General features: G+C 42.0%; 1 protein-coding gene and 1 long non-coding RNA gene across 3 annotated transcripts; one reads left to right on the top strand and one right to left on the bottom strand.

Moving 5' to 3' along the window:
- Window positions 1-4,769: 4,769 nt before the first annotated feature.
- On the top strand, window positions 4,770-7,015 carry LOC148106497 (uncharacterized). Its single transcript, XR_015719168.1, has 3 exons — window positions 4,770-4,936; window positions 6,106-6,339; window positions 6,414-7,015. It is a non-coding gene; the product is annotated as an uncharacterized LOC148106497 (long non-coding RNA).
- LOC148106496 (uncharacterized) lies at window positions 6,723-10,513 on the bottom strand. 2 transcript variants are annotated; one of them, XM_087842400.1, is made up of 3 exons: window positions 10,101-10,513; window positions 8,803-8,847; window positions 6,723-8,710 (listed from the first exon to the last, which is right to left on the bottom strand). In XM_087842400.1, the coding sequence occupies exons 2-3, from the start codon at window positions 8,840-8,842 to the stop codon at window positions 7,707-7,709; spliced, it is 1,044 nt and encodes a 347-aa protein (XP_087698526.1). In that variant the 5' UTR covers window positions 8,843-8,847; window positions 10,101-10,513; the 3' UTR covers window positions 6,723-7,706. The 2 variants fall into 2 exon arrangements, with proteins under 2 accessions (XP_087698526.1, XP_087698532.1); XM_087842406.1 differs by lacking the exon at window positions 10,101-10,513 and having other exon boundaries at window positions 8,803-9,905.
- Between the last annotated feature and the right edge of the window lie 10,148 nt (window positions 10,514-20,661).

Raw genomic sequence — 20,661 nt, 5'->3', positions numbered from 1 at the left:
TAATTGAATAAAATCTATTTGTGTATGATTGTCCGTCCAAAGAGGGAGAGAGGAAAGAGGAGAACATGAGGAGAAACTACAAGTTCAGGAAGAACCAGGTAAGAAAACAGACAGGGAACAGTGACAGGCACAACACAAACTGTTAAACTGGCAAAGAGAAAACTTTTTGAAGCTCAAGAGTGAGGCTGGTGCCATCCCAGATATGTTAACATTGTACAATCTTCTGGATAATCAGATCTTCCCCACACTGAAAACTGTTATCCAGGTTGCCCTAACAAACCCAGTTAGCAGCTGTAGCTGTGAGAGGTCTTTTAGTGTCTTGAGTCAGCTCCATACCTGGCTGAGAAGGACCATGGGTCAAAGCAGACTCCAGCACCTGGCTGTGCTGCGAGTCTGCGACATAGGATAAAAGAAAAGAAAAACTCTGCAGAGCCATATTAGTATCTGCACTAAACATCTTTTCATACGTTGTACCAGAGGCCAAGGTGTCTCCATTTTTCTAAATTTTTAATAATATTTTGTACATTTCAAGGACTCTTCTGTTTTTGGAGTGTATTTTTATGTATCTGTATTGTATTATACAAACACTTTAAAAGTGAATCTCTGTCCAGAAAATGCACTCAGTTTACTTTTTACTCACTGTGAGCATCATTCATTATTCTCCTCAGTAATTAAGGTTAGGATATGTTTTTTATTCCAATCCATTCTTCAGCATTTAAATAACCTTGATCAGATTTGATGGTTTTGTTACAGACTTTACAAAAAAGTGTTTTGCTTTTCTTTCACAAATGTGGGATTAAATTGTGTTAAAATGTACAAAACAGTGATGTCATGTTTTGTGACGAGGACCCAGGCACAGACAGACTTGATGAATTTAAGAATCTCATGATTTAATAAAGAAATTTGCAGACTTACACAGAGATGGTAAAATTATGATGACTGATAATGGAGATGAATACAACAGACGATGAGGACAGGGAGGAACAGAGGGAACTCGGGACAACTGGAGACATTTAAGGATGCAGGGACTGACAGAGACAGGGAAGACGTCTCATCGTGACGAGTACAGTTTATCTTGCCTGGATGGGCAGCTCTCTGGGTGTGCAGCACCCCCAAAGCTCTGATCCTAGAATCACCTCTGCTACCATGCAACCCAACATAATACACAAATTCACGGCAACGCCTTGAAGTCATTCTGTTGTTTCCAAAGAACTGATGAGAAAGATGTTTGACTTAATCTATGTGTTAGGCAGTAGTTTGTGTAGGAGTCATATGAGTTGTTCCTTTTTTGATTAAGTGGGTTGGTTTAAATGCACTCACTGTATTGGTGCACGGGTGTGGGGCGTGACTCATGGGTGTGTTAGGTGATAAATGTGGTTGCACTCACCTGATGTTGATGAGCAGAAAGGTAGGGTGAGCATGAGGCGAAACCTTCTGTTGAGCGCAGCTTGAATCATGTTGATGCATTTTTGACTGTAACTTGATGGTTTATGTAAACTTATGCACTAAGTTATGCAACAGGCCAATGTTGTAATTTGGCATAGTAAATGGTGCAGTTATTTGTGCAGTCTGTGCATTTGTTTAATGGTTTGAGCCCGTGTGCCGATTTGTATAGTGGACAGTTGTATGTGGAATAAAAGTAGCACATAGTACAGATGTGTATCTCATGTGTTTACTGTTGCGCGTCATCTGTGTCCTCGTGTTTAGCCTGCCGCGGCCGCTGGCTGGAGGAGCCGCAATAGTTTGGATATAGAGAATGCTGGTGGCATGAATGAAAATCTTTGAAGCTTCGTCCAGCGATGAAACTGAAATCATAATAGGGAGGGATTCTCCTATCAGATGCAAAGATGAATTAACAGCAAAATTACAATATGTAATATGTATTTGTAAAGAAATATTATAGACAGTTTTGAAAGATATAGAAAGATCTGTAAAGATGTCAAGCAGCTTCTAGATGCTTAAAGGAAGCAGTAAGGTCAGTTTCCCTTCTGGGTTTTCAGTAGTGATGTGCGATACCACTGATTTCCTTTCTGATCCGATACCAAGTAATATTCAGGGAGGTATCGACGATACTGATCTGATACTTTGTACAAAAACTTATTTTATTTATTGTATCTCAAATTATAGCATCATAATGATTACAGGACATCAGATTACTTGTTTCCAACAATGACGGCAGCTGCTTAGTTTTAATATTACTCTTATTTCTCTTTCTGGGTCACAAAAAAAACTTTTAACATATTTTCAGGTGAGAATGTAGCCGTGTAAACGTCTAACTTAAAATGTTATTGTTCGGCGTTTTCAGTGTTTTATTTGTTCGTGAGTAAATCGGTTTGGCTGAGATTAAAGTTATTAGATTAGATTAAATTAAATTTATCTTTATTAATCCCTCAGGAGGGTTCCTCCGGGGTTTTCACACAGCTGAATAAACGTCAAACAGAAAACTGATTAAACAGAAGTGTGAGACGGTCGAGAGTTTACGTCAGCGCCCGGTTATATGTTAGATAGCAAGGAGCAGACGGCAGTTTCACTCCACCGAGGGAGCTCGTGACGTACTACCCGTCTTTCTTCAGACCGCGAAGGCCGGGTCCTCAGGTGGAAGCAGCCTCTGAGTTTGGACACCCCCGATGTTTCCGGACATTTAACGTATTTTATCCGATAAATAAACACTGTAAAATGTATTTATCCCCCCCACACAACAGCCTTTTTGAATGTCTCCCTAGTGTGGCCACAACACCTCACGTTTTTGCCACACATATCGCAAACCACGTCTCAGTTTTTGTGGAGGTAAAATAGGTTCGCACATGACTCCAATTACACTCAGCCATTGTTGTGAGTGCGCACGCCAAGGGGCTGCGAGACATTTATACAGCCGTATTTCGCAAATGACTATGAAAGGCTGAAGAGGAAGTAGTTCCTTTGAATGTAGACAATCCGAATGTTATAGTTTCTTTCCACTGTGTTCCTGTTAATGATAAACTACAAACTTACCCTAAATTACTGAAATATCGATATTTTAATGTGAGAATTGATTCTAGAACATAAACGATTGGTATCGGAGGAATCGATATTTCAGGATCGATCCGCACATCATTAGTTTTCAGCATTAATAAAGAAACCTGCAACAAGGTGAGTGATGTTTGAGGTCTAAAAGAAATCAACACAGAGAAATGTTTACAGTGCTTTTCTACCTGAACATTCAAAGCGCTCTATACAGGTCGCCTCATTCACACCTGTTCATAGAAGCCCTTTTTCTGTGCTTTCTATCTAACATTCACACACATTCATCAGAGAGTGACTTGGGGTTAATGTCTCTCCAGTTAGCATGCAGTCTGGAGCAGCCAGGGATCGACCCAAAAACCATCTGATTAGTAGATGAGCTGCTCCACCTCCTGAGCCACAGCCGCCCCTTTTAGAGGTAAAGAATCAATTAGAAAGTAAGGACAGTAATTTTTTGAGGTGATTTGATTTTAAAAAATCATTTTTGCTTCTAATTACATAATTAAGGTGTAATTACATCGTCCAACAAATTGATACATTGTCATAAACGTATCATTTATCTACTAAAAATACACAGGAGCTGGCGTCATGTTGTGGAAGCTGCCATCTTGCCCCACCATCATCCACTGGCTGAGATGGGCATCGCTGCTCCGCCTTTTTATGTTTTATGTAAGTGGATTTATACATTACTTTGAATTTAACCTCCTAAGACCCAAACTCTTCCACAGCATGCATTTTTAATTTGTCTTTGATATTTGGGCTGATTGGGTCCAATGAATGTAAAAACAAAGAATTACCAGATTATTTTTTTTTACCTTATTTTTGTTTTTATGAAAAATCGAAGCCACATGTGAGGATATTCATTTAAAATTTTGATAGAACTGTAGCAGTATAATGTCCCCGTAAATGGATATCAGGCCCTTGTAGAGCAAAATTGAGTAATTTGGTCTAAGTAAACCAAAATGCGATGTCCACATATGTGGACGGCAGGTCCTAGGAGGTTAAAGATGTCAAATAGCTCTTTCACACTACATATGACCGTTTCACATTTGTACATGTATATTTTGGTGATCTCTTTCTCAGTATGTTTTTCTTCTTATGGAAATAAGCTAAGATTAAACCGGTTAATGTTAGGCTCCTGTGTCCTAAAAAAAATCACACCTTTCCCCTGATAAACAAATTGATTGGATTCTCACATTGTGTGGGAATTGATTATCAATGACAACTTTGATGAGCCACTTCAAAGAAAGTTTCACAGCAGCAACAGAAAGTCCAGATGTGGAAACAGAAGGTTTCCACATTAAAATATCGATATTTTAATCATTTTGGGTAAAATTGTAGTTTTTCATAAACAGGAACACAGTGGAAAGAAACGATCATTCGGATTGTCTACATTGGAAAGAACTACTCCCTCTCCCGCCTTTTATAGTCATGTGTGAAATACGGCTGTATAAATGTGTGGCAGCCTCTGGCGTGCGCACTCACAACAAAGCTGAGCGTAACTGGAGTCATGTTTGCACGTGTTTTACATCCACAAACAGCCAAGACGTGGTTTGCGATACATGTGGCAAGAAAGTGAGGTGTTGTGGCAACACCGCTAACCTCGTCAAACACCTCAGAGTAAATCATATCACAGAATATGACGAGCTGATGTTGAGGCGAACTGAAGAGGAGGAGAAGGACAGGTGCTGCTAGGGCGAGACATGTAAATGACCTTTAAATTTGGTAAATATTTTGTTACAGGCCCTTTAAAGGTGAAGCCTGATGGGAAATGTATTTTGGAATGTGTGTAGCGGGACTGCCGTGTGTGGGTGTGTGGAGAGAGAGCGGAGAAGAAGAAAAAGTAACGGTTAGCTACAGAAGAGACGGAAAGGAAATAAATAAAAGGAATATAATAACTCCCTCGACAGCCAGAGTTGTGTCGGCGATGCTCGCTGTGAGTAGACTGTTTCAGCCCACTGTACGCGGTGTTCGTGCCTTGGAGAAGAAATAAAGTTCGGTGAAGCAGTTTCCTACGCCTCCTTCGATCTTTTTGCTAGCGGAGTTGACCTGTATAGTAAGCTGTTGCCGGCTACGAGCCAGTTACGGAACTTTCAAGTAACTGCCAGAGGTTTCCTTACTACGGTTCGGGACCGCGGATCTGGCGCGGTAACAATTTTTACGTTTGTTTGAAAGGCACTTCGGTTTTATTTTGAAATCCATGCTTTTATTTTGAAACAGGAAACTGGCGCAAAACCGTTAAAGGGCTGTTAATAATGTTTCTTTCAGGATATGGTAAATAGTGTGCCTTAAAGTTAAAAATATGTACGTTTCCTTTGCCAATTAGTACCTGGCTGACAGTGGCACAAGGTTTGTTAATGTTTCCTTTAACAGAATAAGTTACATGCAATCAAAATGTCGTTTAATAGAGTTTATGTTGTTAACCTTGACCTTTATGTGTAGTTGTAAGTTAGTGAGGTGATATAATGAATTGAGTGATGTAAATTTGATGTATATGCTATATGTGAGCAGGAGAAATTTGTTTCCTTTGATGTTATGGTATTAATATTGCTGGTTTTGATTTGCTCCTAGCTCTTACGGTGTCTTCACTGAATGTTTCAATAAAAACCTTTCCAATAAAACCTCTGTGAAGCATCAGTATAAGAGAACATCATTCAGCCAGGGATGCTACAAGACAGACGTCTCTCACGGAGTCCTTTAGTGCTGCAGGCAGGCAACATGTTCAAATAGCACAGCTTCAGTTTTTTTATTTCTATATGATGAACTCTGCATTATTAAGTGATAAGAACAAGTAATCTGATGTCCTGTAATGATTATGACGCTATAATTTGAGATACAATAAAAGAGTAAAGTTTTTGTACAAAGTATCGGATCAGTATCGTCGACACCACCCTGAATTTTACTTGGTATTGGATCGGAAAGGAAATCAGTGGTATCGCACATCACTAGTGATCAAACGTCAGGCCAAGCTGGAACTGCTTCCTGTCTTCTGTAACTTCTACAACACTGTCCAATAGAGACACATGAATGAAATGCAGTGTCATTAAAAACACTGATGATCTTTATTTAAAAATGTAATATATTTACATCTGAATAAACTTTTAGGCATTACGCTGACGGACGGATGGATGGACAATGAATGCTTTCTCATCCTTCTTGTCATGCACCATGGAAGTGTCTGAGGGGCTTTTCCACTTGGAATCGGGATTCTGTGTCCACACTTCAGAGGTGGAGTTTCCAGCATCTCACCTGGGCCTCATCTGCAAACAATCAGCAGGAGGGCTTCTTAAACCAGCGCTGCCTGCTACTGCTCGCCAGTTTGTTCTGCCATCTCCAGTGGTAACTAGCTTCACCTCTGTTCCAGTTCTGGCTTGCTGCTTCCCTGTGTTTAACCTTGTTTTCCCTGTGTTTAGATCTCCTCTGCCAACATGCTCATCCTACCCTCAAACTCCCTTACCCGTCCAGCACTATTCATTTAAGATGTGATGGAATCAAAGTAATTATTTTCAATCCCGTTGGATTGTTCCCATCAGGAGCCAGGTGTTCAGTCTCTCGATAGCTTTTCCTCTGGTTCCTGCTCTCTGCTGACACTCCTAGCTCGAGCCACGTTCTCCATTCGCTCTCTTTAAACAAAGTCTCATAAATAGTTTAACCATGTGCATTGAATCTGCATTTGGGTCTAAGCTTTCTATGGAGGGAAGAAATAATCACAGTGACATCTATTCAATTTTTAATTCAATTTTAATAATAATAACAATAATGATGGATTGCATTTATTATCTATAAATTTATTTTATCTATAAATAAAATTGTAAAGCGCTTTTCAGGACCCCTCAAAGCGCTTTACAATTTTATTTATAGAGCGCCAAATGACAGCAACAGTCACCTCAAGGCGCTTTATATTGTAAGGTATACTTACAAAGAAATCCCCAACAATCATATGACCCCCTATGAGCAAGCACTTTGGCGACAGTGGGAAGGAAAAACTCCCTTTTAACAGGAAGAAACCTCCAGCAGAACCAAGCTCAGGGAGGGGCGGCCATCTGCTGCGACCGGTTGGGGAGGGGCAAGGAAAACAGGATAAAGACATGCTGTGGAAGAGAGACAGAGGTTAATAACAAGTACCATTCAGTGCAGAGAGGTCTATTAAACATAGTGGGTGAAGAAGAAGCACCCAGTGCATCATGGGAATCCCCCGGCAGCCTAATGCTGGGCATACACTGTGCGATTTTTGGCCCATTTTGAGCCGATTTTTTTCAGTCGTGCGACCGTTTTGGGCATCGTCCCGAGTTTGGCCTTGAACGTGTGTCGTGCATCGTCTACATGGGGTAACGAGAAGCGATTAACGCCTCACGACCACCTCCCGATCATCAATCGTTTGCTCGTAAGAAAATCAAACCTGTTTGAAATCCTGTCGGTCGTCCTGAGGGTGTCACCGCAGCGTCTCACACTGCGCACGCGCAAACGCAGAAATGAGAGTGAAAAGACGGAGTAGAACGGCGGTGCGGCGTGTGATCTGGACACAAGCCACGGCACAAACTTCTCACCCCTGCGAGTCAATCAGTTTGAGCAGGAGCTGAATAACGCGACTGAAAAAAATCGCAGCACAGTGTATGCCCAGCTTATTGCAGCATGGAGGATTCAGGGTCACCTGAGTAGGCCATCAGCCTACTAAAAGGATACTGAAGAAACCCGTCGAAATAGTCTTAGTCTTCATCACTGCTGCTGGTGGACTCATTTGAACACCTCCGAAATTTGCACACAGGCAAGTATTCCTCTTCTTCCTCAAAATCCTCTCGGGAACGCTTCCTCGAGCCTCCAGCTTCATGGTTGTCAAGCTCTTCGTGTGCATCTTCAAAAAGTCCATCACTGCTGCTCTCAGAGTGGTCGTACACAGCTGAGCTGGTCCCCGAATCAGAGTGTGCAAGCCTGGATTTTTTGCTATTACGACCTTCTTCATCAACATCTTCCTCTCTGGACCTTTTCGTGGATCCACCAGGCTGCGGTTCTTCTTCTGTTACCTGCTGATTGATGTCCTCATCGGCAATATTACCAGCATGAGGACAGCCCACGCTATCAGTGTCAGAAGCAGAGAAGAATTCAGAGTCATCATCAGAAAACTCCTCGCTCCATCTGATTCTTTTCTTTGGTTCCACGTCTTCTTCATCCATCTCTCTAGACCTCCTCCTGGAAACACCTGGCTGAGGATCCTCTTCTGGGATGTACTGGTGAACATCCTCACAGTCTTCAAATGCCTCATCAGAATCCTCATTTTCAATGCCACCAACAACAACAGCATTATGATCCTCATGCTGTTCATTGTTGTCAGCATTGGCATTATTGTCCCTCACATTAATATTTTGAATGTTAACATTGTTGTCAACATTAGCATTATTGTCCCTCACATTAATATTTCGATTGTTGACATTGTAATCGTCATCGTAAAGGTAATCGTCATATTGATTCAATACTGAAGCTCCTAGCGCATCCAGCCTCCGACAAATATCACGGAGAGCAAGATAAAGATTGACCACGTAGCCCCGGAGTCCACCAATATCTTCGTTAGCTGGTTGGTTAGCTGGTCCATTAACTGGTTCATTAGCTGGTCCATCAACTGGTTCATTAACTGGATCATTAGCTGGTTGGTTAACTGGTTCATTAGCATGTTCCCGATCTCCACCTGAAAACCTTTGTGGGGTAACCTGCCGGTCTGCAAGATCATTTAATCTTTTAATTAGCATTCATAACTATCTGCTGAAAATCTGTTTTTCATCAATTTCAAGACTGAGCACATGTGCTTACCATTACGGTAATTTTGAAATCCATCTCCTATTCCACTCATTTTGACTACAAGGAACACAAAACAACAATGATCAGTAAACCTCAACTCAGAATGTTCAGAGGATTTGCTTTTTTTGTGATGACTTCAGGCTGCGTCCGAACGTACACGGCTATGTTTGAAAACGCACGTTTTCCTTTTTCGTTTAAAAAAAAAAATCCAGTCCACATGTGCAGTTTTGAGAAAATATCTCCTTCCACATGTAAACGCTAAAAACAAAGTGAAACGCTGTCAAGAACACGCCAAATCTTAACCGTGTAGAAATGTTGGCCAATCAGAAGTCTAGAAGCCTGGGTGGGAAAACCTCACAAAACCTTACGTACTTCTGAAAAGTTTTTGTCTTTTTCTGGAAAAGCAGCTAATTTTGTGTTACTTTCACGTGCCTTCATCGTTTCAAACGTTAATAACTAAAGACAGCTTTTTGGCTGGAACAGACTCACAACTTTGGAATGGACAAAATGCATACAGCATACATAAATGTAATTTTTTAAATTACATTTATTCCAAACCGACTGTTTTGAATGTAGAAGCCACGTCTGATGCCTCTGTGTTTCTAAATGGAGGCGCAGTAACTGTGTGTGTATATGTCAGCGTGTAAAACCTGCAGATACTAAGATTAACAGACACAGTATGTTGTCTACATCCGCCATTGTAGAAATTGATCTCATGTAAACACTAACGTGGCCACAGCGTGGCGTCAACAGCGGCGCACACTTTTGACATTGCCTGAGTAAATGTCCGTTTTCCTCGTCCACACCTAAACACAAAGACGTCGTTTTCAAAAATCTCCACCCTGGCAGGAGTTTTTAAAAATCTCACCTTTCAGTGACTCAATCTGCTGTTTAGGTGTGGACGAAAGGCCCAAATGCAGAGACAAAGCTGCGCTTTCAAAAACAGCCGTGTACATGTGGACGCAGCCTCAGTTTCTCAGAAATTCTAATAGTTTGTTTGAGAACAAAAGTCTTCTCTATTTTCCTAAATGAACAAAACGATCTCAGAAATAATCGTGTTAAAAAGAGCTTCTGTTACTCTATGATTAAGAACATTTTCTCATTTATGTATAATTTGTCAAATATTCCATCAGTTAAGTCTTCATTTGTTTTCCTGAATAATAGATCCACATCATCCTCTCTATGATGGAAAATATAGTCTAGTCTTGCACAATGTAAAGTACATAAATACTGTCCTGGCAGGCAGGAAAATCAGGCTTTATATATTTAAGTAAATGATCTTAAGTTTATAAACTGAAATTTGAGCTTACTTTAGTTCTTGGTAAATTACAGAGCAGTTAATCCTCAGGGAAACGTCGAAATGTCACTAAATAGTGGTCTGCTTTCATACGGCTGCAGTGTCTCTTCAGTTTTGTGTTCATATGCTGATGTTTTCATTCAAAACATGCTTAAATGCTGTGATGTCACTTTAGCAGCAAAGACTGTGGAATGTGCAGAGATTCTTTTTACATCAAGTTCTTTGCTCAGAGTTTGATATCTTTTAAATGGAGACAAAAAAAACAGACAGAAGTGAATCTAAAAGACTAAAGCGGTCAATGTGTTATTATTTTTATTTATTCTAATAGTTCCTGTAAAGTTCTACTCTAAGAGATTCATCTTGGCCTTCATGCAGGATTAAAGCTCAATAACACACAAAATATAAAACATTTCTTTATGGTTGTTAGGCAAACTTATCAAACATATATCCACTAATATGGTCTCATTCTTGCTCTGCTCCCTCATTTTTCCCTGGAGGCATCGCTATGGCAACTTAATATTTAACATGTCTTTGTTATCAACTTTATTTGTACAAATCTGTGATGTTGATGTGCACAACGTGGGCTTTAGACCTCGGAGGGTTAATCAACAAATAAATTTCTGCTCATGACGGTGCAGATTTCTGACAGTTTGTGTACTTTAAGCATTTAACAATTTGATTGTTTTCTAATAAAAACTGCGTGAAACTCAAGTTAGACCTGTGTTTGTAAATGAACCGCCCCATGTTGTGTAGCTTTCTGGATTTTATACTTATTGGGCTACATATTAATTTACTATACAGGCTATACAGTAGATAAAATCTAAACTCACATGTTTTATGTAACTAATGTGTTTAATCATGTGGGCTACAGACAATAATCAAGTTATGGTTTTCCCAGCCCGCTATGTCTGTGTCAGGGGCGATTCTAGGATGAGAGCTTTGGGGGTGCTGCACACCCAGAGAGCTGCCCATCCAGGCAAGATAAACTGTACTCGTCACGATGAGACTTCTTCCCTGTCTCTGTCAGTCCCTGCATCCTTAAATGTCTCCAGTTGTCCCGAGTTCCCTCTGTTCCTCCCTGTCCTCATCGTCTGTTGTATTCATCTCCATTATCAGTCATCATAATTTTACCATCTCTGTGCAAGTCTGCAAATTTCTTTATTAAATCATGAGATTCTTAAATTCATCAAGTCTGTCTGTGCCTGGGTCCTCGTCACAAAACATGACATCACTGTTTTGTACATTTTAACACAATTTAATCCCACATTTGTGAAAGAAAAGCAAAAGACTCTTTTGTAAAGTCTGTAACAAAACCATCAAATCTGATCAAGGTTATTTAAATGCTGAAGAATGGATTGGAATAAAAAACATATCCTAACCTTAATTACTGAGGAGAATAATGAATGATGCTCACAGTGAGTAAAAAGTAAACTGAGTGCATTTTTTGGACAGAGATTCACTTTTAAAGTGTTTGTATAATACAATACAGACACATAAAAATACACTCCAAAAATAGAAGAGTCCTTGAAATGTACAAAATATTATTAAAAAATTAGAAAAATGGAGACACCTTGGCCTCTGGTACAACGTATGAAAAGATGTTTAGTGCACATACTAATATGAGCGCACCATCACTGATCACGGGAGCAGGCAAGGGGGACTCACTAATGGAGTTTTCAAACACTTCAGCGTTAACTTCAGGGGGTGGGTCCTCCGCTGTGATAGAACCACTGCTGGGGTCCACATTGCAGAGAGAATGGCGTTTCACGTTGAGGGAACCTTCAACTTCCACCGGCTCATCATCAGCGAGACCCTGTATCTCTGGCGTTTTCAGTAGCCAGTCCAGTGTCCTGTCATGATGATCCATCTGTGTTGACTTCACAGACCCTTGGTCATCTCCATTATTCAGATTCTCTCTGCCCAAGTCAACAAGGGACACACCTAAGCCCAGGAAGTTGACAGGGAGAAGGAGGTTTCTGTGTACAACTTTTTCCTTGCCTGTATGGCTCTCTCTTATCCTGTACACATTGATCCCAGACTTAACTGACACAACATCATAAGGCGTGGGATCCCACTTGTCGGCTAACTTTCTTTTTCCCCTTTCACCACGATTGGCCAACACAACTCTATCACCTACAGCCAGAGGTGAGCCTTTGACTTTACGGTTGTAGAGTCTGGCATGGCGCGCTTGCTCATGCAAAGCATGGTTCTGGGCAATCTGTGAGGCATCAAACAGGTCTTTCCGCAACCGTGAGACAAACTCATGGTGGCTGATCACATCATCATTTTGCAGCACATGTTGGAACATTATGTCAACAGGAAGGCGTGGAACTCGCCCAAAAATGACATAAAAGGGGGCCAAACCAGTCGTCTCATGCACTGTGCAATTGTAGCAGAACGTGAGAGTGCGTAACATCTGAGGCCACCTAGCCTTGGCTGTTGGAGGGAGAGTCCTCAGCATATTCCCAAGTGTCCTGTTGAACCGTTCAGTGACCCCATTGCCCATAGGATGGTATGGCGTAGTATGCGATTTCTGCACACCTGCCATCTCTAAGAGGTCCTTCAACAGTCTGCTTTCAAAATTTGATCCCTGATCCGAATGAATCCTCCTAGGAAAGCCATAAACACAAAAGAAATCATCCCACAACCTGCGCGCTACATGTTTTGCAGACTGGTTTCGACAGGGGAAAGCATGTGCCAATTTGGAGAAATGGTCAGTTACGACCAGAACATCCACCTTCTTATTATCACTGAGCTCAGCGGTCCAAAAGTCTATGCACACTAGTTCCATCGGCTCTGACGTCTGGATGTTTTCCAGTGGTGCACAAGCATGAGGTTCAGGTGTTTTTCCAACCACACATCTCTCACACTGTCGAACATGGTTGGTTATGTCTTTCTCCATCCCGACCCAGAAAAACCTCTCACGGGCGAGGGAAAGTGAAGGCTGAGGAGGACTTGAACCTTCAGGCTATCAGGAACAACAAACTGGAAAATCTTCTTGCTCAAGCGGTGATGCTTTATCACCCTGTACAGGATGCCTTTCTGTACTTTAAGCTTCTTCCACTGCCTGAGAAGCCCACCAACGCCACCTGGTTCTGAAGCTGCTTCTCGCCCTGTAGCCTTCCTTTTTCTTCGCACATAGAAAAGGACTCTGTTTATTGCCTGATCTTGTTGTTGAAGACTTGAGAGCTGGCTTTGTGGGAGAGGAACGACAGGGTCCTCCTCAGGAAGCTGTGATAAAGGTGGATTGTCATTGGTCAAACCAGGGTCACACTGCGCACTCAGCACAGCTGACACCTCATCAGCATCGATCGAACCCCTCTCACTTTGATGGTCACACTCAGAAACAGAGTCTGGTGAGTCTGGCTCTGTGTCCTGAACAATGTGGCAATTGTTAGTCAGCCGAAAAGCATCCTGCACAGTACCTCTCACAACCCCGTTGACCTCATCTAGTAGAGCAACATAAGGCTCTTTCAGCAAACGATGACCAATACATGACTCGACAAATGGCTCACGGCTTAAAGCATCAGCCACCGTATTTTTAACCCCTGGCACATACTTTAGATCAAAATCATACGCCGCGAGCTTCGCCACCCATCTCTGCTCGCAAGCGTCTAAACGTGGCTTTGTCAAGATGTAGGACAAGGGATTATTGTCTGTCCAAGCCGTGAAGTGCCTTCCTTTTAGCCAGTGGCTGAACTTGTCACACACGGCCCATTTAAGCGCCAAGAACTCTAGTCTGTGCGCTGGGTAGTTCATCTGAGACCGTGACAATGTCTTGCTGGCAAAGGCAACAGGTCGAGCCACTGTCTCGCCAGGAGAAACTTGTGAGAGCACTGCCCCGATGCCATCAAAGGAGGCATCAACTGCAAGGATGAAAGGCTCATTAAAGTTGGGATGAGCAAGGGTGACAACATTAGCCAGTTCCATCTTGAGGGTTTGAAATGATGTGCGACACGCTGATGTCCAGTCACTTGGTATCAGAGATGGTTTGGCAGAGGGTTGCTTCCTGGGCTTCTTTCCTTTCCTCCCATGGGGAATTGCCTGTCGTCCTGAAAGCAACCTGAACAGGGGCTTGGCCTTCGCAGAACAATCAGGAATGAAATGTTGGTAATAAAGGATCATTCCTAAGAAGGACCGGATCTTCTTCTGGGAGGGAGTCACACCATTGCTCTCCATAAGCTGTTCCTCCCTAATGTTGGTAATGGTGTTAACCTTGTCTGGATCAGTTCTCACACCATCCGCACAAATGACATGTCCAAGAAATTTAACTGACCTCTTAAGAAGATGGCATTTCTTAGGGGCCAGCTTAAGGTTGTGACTCCTCAACCGAGAGAAGACCATCTCAAGACATTGAAGGGCGGTCACCTCGTCAGGCGCAAACACCATCAAGTCGTCCAAGTAACAAAGCAAGCTGCTGAAATTCTCGTCACCAAAGATCGACATCATCATTCGCATGAACGTCGCCGGACTGTTCGACAGGCCCTGAGGCATCCGGTTGTACTCATGGAGACCAAAGGGTGAGGAGAATGCTGTGTATTTCTTGTGAGGCTCGTAGAGAGGCACATTGTAAAATCCAGAGGTCAAATCCATTGTCGAAAAGAAAACATTTCCACTGAGAGCAGCCAGGGCGTCGGCTTGGTGTGGCAGCGGGTGCGCGTCTTTAGCAGTTTTTGCATTGAGCCATCTGAAATCAGTGCAAATGCGCAGGCTGCCATCCTTCTTCCACACCAAGACCAGTGGTGATGCATACTCACTGTTTGACTTCCGGATTATGTCTCTTTCTTCCATCTCATTCAGAGCAGTTCTCAGCTTCTCATACTGACTCGGCGGTACTCTGCGATAGGGCAAACGAAAAGGCCTCTCATCCACAAGGTGTATTTTGTGGACAAAATCGGTAGCTTCTCCACAGTCCATTTTATCCTTAGAAAAGATAGACTCATACTTTTCCACAAGCTGCAGAAGCTGATCTTTCCATCTGTCAGACACCTCACAACTGTCTAAATCCAAGTCTTGTAGTCCTAGTCCGTGCAAGAGTTCCTTCCTTTGTTCAACAGACCTTATGGGCACAGAACCCTGTTCAACAGAGTGTCTGTTAGCCATGATCTTTTCAGGAGGAGACAGCTCTTCAACTGCGATACAAGGATTGACATCAGCGATTTTACAGTTCTTCCTCAGAGTCACACGCTTGTTGCTGGGGTTAATCAGCTTGAGGGGAACCCATTTGTCACCCCACAGTGATGAGACGGAACGGCCAACCAGGATGTCTCTGGGTCTACATCTTGACTGTGTAGGCTCAACAATAACAGTGCAGCCTGCTGATAGAGGTGAAGAGGGAGGTAATTTACCCCACACGAGGTGTTCCTGAAGAGGTTCCAGCGTAACACGCTGTCTCAACTTCACTGTGCCAATCTTATCAGGCACCGCCCCGCCCCTCCAACGCTCAACATTGGAAAGCATGGATAAAAACTGGCTACAGTCATCATTGGTGACATCACCTGAAATAGATAGAAGCCTCCAATACTCATCCGTATTCCTCATCACATGAATCAACGACTTAATAGCGTTACTGCCAATAATCATGTCATCACTTTGGCCTGGAATAACCAGCGTGGGGATGAGCAGCTTGAAACCATAAATAGTCACTTCCAAATCACAAACTGCTTTTGGTTGGAACTGGTGACCCCCAGCACCAACAACAACAATGTCATTAGCTGGTTCAAGCTTCAGATCAGGGCAGGACTGTAAAAGCCACGTAGCAGCAGCCTCATTAATAGAGCACGACATAGAGCCACTGTCGATCATGGCTCTCAGTGAAACTCCACCCACAGTTCCCACAGTTGTGTAAAACAAACTGTCAGATTTCTTAATTCTTTGCGTCATTTGGAAGACAACTGTCATACCAGGTGGTGAAGCAGAACACAGAGATTCATACATGGATTCCAGGTCATCACTGTTGCAGATGGGAGAGTCACTCAGATGATCCACACCTTCCTCCCTCAAATGTGGATCAACTAGTTTTCCGACCATTGAGGGACAGAAGACGACGAGGATCTAGGACAAGCACGCCTGGCATGGTCAGGTGAGTGGCACAGAAAACAGAGTTTGTGATCTCGGCAGTGCATAAAAGCTGTGTGAGACATATCATGACAGACGGAACAGGGTTTATCATGTAGGCCCTCAATCCTGGAACGTCTGGAATTAGGCCGTGTGGTCATACCAGGCTGAAAGGATCCTTGCAGAAGAACCTTCTCAAGCATGCCTATGAGCCGCTCCAAAGTAGCTGAATCTGTCGACTGTGGCTGAATGTGTTTCTCTGTTGGTTGGGCAGGCAATGCTGCTGATATCTGCTGTGCATTCATTGCAACTCTCCCAGTTGTCATGCTGCTTGAATTCAACGTTCCTCCCGAGTGGGACTCACATAGGATTTCCTGGACCTCGTGGGCCGTCCATCTATCAATTGTCTTTGATCTAAAGATCATGGCAAGCTCAGGAGAGGGACAGTTTTTGATGAACATTCGGGTGACCTCAGTGCTGGGGCTACCCAACGCCTGTCCTCGTTCCTTCAGGCGCTCAACAGCAAGATCAACAGCACGGTGCAGCCTAAGCCAGTAATCAAATGCACTTTCACCTTTCTCTGGGAGAGTGGTGTAGAAGTCTGCCAGTGGAAGAGGTGAGCACTGAGCAGAGTCAAAGTGTCTCCTCAGGATTCCATAAATAGCCTCAGGATCACGTGTGACATCTACGACACTGTTTCTAATGCCAACCTGGACCACATCCTTAGCCTTGCCTCTCAAATGAACAAGGATCTCTTCAGCTTGTTCTTCAAATCTCAGACTCCCCAGCTTTATAAAGGCTCTCATCAGATCCTCCCACTCTCTCACAGAAATGAGATCAGAACCATCCCCTCTGAAGCATGGTGGGTCCTTAAGCTTCCTGTGGGACACAAACTGCACATGCGCAGCATCAACAGCAGGTGTAGACGACACAGCATGGAAAGATGTGGCAGTAGGTGCAGGTAAAGGGGTACTAGCAGACGGGCTGAGTTGGGTTAAGATACTCTGTGCTACCCTCTGACCAACCAACTGGATCACATCCCCCATCTGACTCACAATCTCCGTGGCAATAGTATCTGGGTTAGGAGAAGGTGGACTGTTGTTCTGAGACATGTGTGACATAGGGCTAGGGGGAGGGACAACAATCCCTTCACTAGACTGGGACCCTGGGATCCTCTGACTATCCCCTCTAATAAAACCACGCTCACTAACAGGAGTGTCATAACGCAAATACAAAGGGGAACATAACAACCCCCTACCCCTACCAACAACATTAGGAGTACTCGATCCCTCCTCTGTGATGTCCATCACAGAGACTAGAATAAAACAAAAATGCTATATTTGTTCCTTAAAAAAATGTGCCAGAAAGAACACAATAAATCACAAATGTGCAGCGCTGAAACTGGCCCCACGTTGCTGAGAGGAGTCCACCGTCCAAACAGTTGATTGACGGCTCACGGCACCAATGTAACCCCCCTCAGTCTCTATTTCCGGTGCTGCATGAGTAAAACTCTCTGGACTCGAGATGGGTAGAGCTCAGGCGTGGTTTATTCCCCTTTTTGTGGGTCTCTGCAATAACATGGGAACATGGATAACCATGGGTTTTCAGCAACAGGATTCCGCCCAAACACAGCAAAAGCTTCATTGCTACTAACGATAAGCTAATGATCGTACAGTGGAACTCTCAGTTTTCTTAAAATAAATAAAAAACAAATATTGATTGAAAAATAAAATGGCAACAAAACTTATTACGGAAAATAAAATAAAAACATTACTGCATTGTGGTTTAGGTAACAAAAGAGAAATTAATTCACTTAAATGCATGGTCATGTAAATATAAATAAACTTCCAGACCAAAGCCAAATTTCCTTTCATGTACAATAGTAAATGGAACAATGCTGCCATCTACTGGGCAAAACTTAACAAGCAGTATTTCTTAAACAGAATTAGCCTGCAGCTCAACCAAATACATGTTTCAAAATACACATACCTGCAATAACATGGGAACATGGATAACCATGGGTTTTCAGCAACAGGATTCCGCCCAAACTATCAAAAGAAGTTTCAAAGTTATTAGACACGACAGTCTCCTCTAGCTGTTAGCCACTAGCTCAGCGTGTCCATTTTTCCTACCGTCTAACCCGTTAATTGCAAAACAAGATCATAAAACTGAAATCTACTCAGATGCTACAGTATGGGCAGTTCATGCTGTTAATGCACTGCCATGTTAACTTCAATGAGGATTTTCAAATATGTAAATAACTCATGTTCAGTCAGGGCGGACTGAGGAAGGACTTACCACAGCAAAAGCTTCATTGCTACTAACGGATAAGCTTAGGGAAAGCCCGTTTACCAGTAGCAGACTTCCGCTGCGGATTTTCAAAATAAATGTTTCGAAATAAACCCATGGTTGCGATCCCAAGTTTAACAGGAATTTAACAACAACAAAACCATATTCATTCTTTTACATCGTTACATGTGTTTTCCCACGATGTTTGCTACCCTACAACCCGTCCTGCTCTGTAGTAGAATCAGCGACATTTGACCGTCCTGTTGCTCCCGTTGAATTTTATATCGCATATTTAAAATGTAAAACTTAAAATTGTCCGTAACCTGCGGACAAATGTACATCTTTTATTAGATGAACACGTGGTTTGGTTATTTGCCTTGTGGTGAAAACACACTGAGAGAAGACTTTTTATTAGTGATCTTAACAGTAATTTTTTTTTTCATATTAATGTAATTTGTTCATCTAATTGAATATAATCTATTTGTGTATGATTGTCAGTCCAAAGAGGGAGAGAGGAAAGAGGAGAACATGAGGAGAAAGTACAAATTCAGGAAGAACCAGGTAAGAAAACAGACAGGAAACAGTGAAACAGAGAGAGTTGACTACCAAAAAGTGATAGACAGATGTGCCAGTCAAGCTGAGGCGACATAGGTTAAAATAAAATAAAAAATCTACAGAGCCATAGTAGTATCTGCAGTAAAGATCTTTTCATACATTGTACCGTAGGCAAAGTTGCAAAACAGTGATGTCATGTATCCTGACGAGGACCCAGGCACAGAGAGACGTGATGAATTTAAGAATCTTATGATTTAATAAAGAAATTTGCAGACTTGCACAGAGATGGTAAAATTATGATGACTGATAACAGAGACGAGGACAACAGACGATGAGGACAGGTAGGTACAGGGGTTTAAATGCACTCAGGAGACAGACAGAGGACAACTGGAGACATGTAGGGATGCAGGGACTGCAGAGACAGGGAAGATGTCTCATCGTGATGAGTAAAGTTGATCTTGCCTGGTTGAGCAGCTCTCTGGGTGCTCAGCACCCCCAAAGCTCTGATCCTAGAATCACCCCTGAACGTATCATAGATACCTAAATTATGCACTTTTGGAATGCAGGTTCGTCAAATCTGCAGCATGAAACCTGCTCATGAAATAAAGTAAAGTTGACCAATTAGTTATTCGACATACAGTGAAGGAAATCTCAGTGTTCCAAGTTCCCTGGATTTGAGAAATCAGGTTTAATGAACGTAAGAATTTTTTGGAATTAACTGTTAGACCTTCAGTGCATTCATAGCTTCATGTCTTTTTTTATATATGATGCTGTCTTTTGTACAGACAGACATCTACCACCTGAACTCCTGCACATGGAGAAAACACAATAACAAGACATTACAATTCACTTATGAAAACAGAAATGTTGTTAAGTATAAATAAAAGTTAGTAAAGCTTTCATCTCTGATATTAAAGAAGAAAATGTTTAAATATCAAAAATTACAGGGAGTTTTGTTTGACTTTCACAGCTTTAAACGACGTAACTGGGCTTCAGCGTAGATGTGTACAAACTGCTGACCTGAGTGAGTAACTAGCACAGTATGAAAAACGAAGAAAATGCAACATGATGTAAAAAAAAATATATATATATATATATATATATTTTATTAATAAAATAATTGCACATTTCATATAAATGATCTTTCAAGTTCACCAGGAAATCTTTTGATGTCCAAACAGGAAGTGAAACACTACAGAAATATCTGTGCTGATAAACTTAACTCTAAATATGTTGAGACCACATATATTTTCGAGTGTTCTCCTGAAATCAGATGATAGTTTGATGGCACCAAGTGCAAAATAATCTTAAAATAATCTCCTGTCCTGTCCTATGTCATCCCACATGTACAGTATGTAGTGTAATTTGTACATAAAGTGACAAATCCACAGATAATTATACCAGTTTTAGTATCTCTCAGCTGCTTGTTTTGGTTTGTTTTTTACCGTATTGCCTGGTTTCATCAGAAAGTTTCTTTTAGTCTCTCTTGCCAAATGATAAAATGGCAGAAACACAACTTGCTGTGAACAAAACATGTTTTTGTTTGCTGTAAAAGGGCAAAAGAAGTTGTTGTAATAAGTTTAAATGGATACATTATTACACGTGACAAAGATTCCAAGTGCAACAAAGTAACAAAAGTCATGCTCACATTCAGTGTTACGCTGCCTCCTTTG

Source organism: Neolamprologus brichardi, chromosome 1, assembly GCF_056152115.1.
Source record: "Neolamprologus brichardi isolate AB-2024 chromosome 1, ASM5615211v1, whole genome shotgun sequence".
In the NCBI taxonomy this organism is placed as follows: domain Eukaryota; kingdom Metazoa; phylum Chordata; class Actinopteri; order Cichliformes; family Cichlidae; genus Neolamprologus; species Neolamprologus brichardi.
This window is presented reverse-complemented; position numbering and strand designations above follow the sequence as displayed.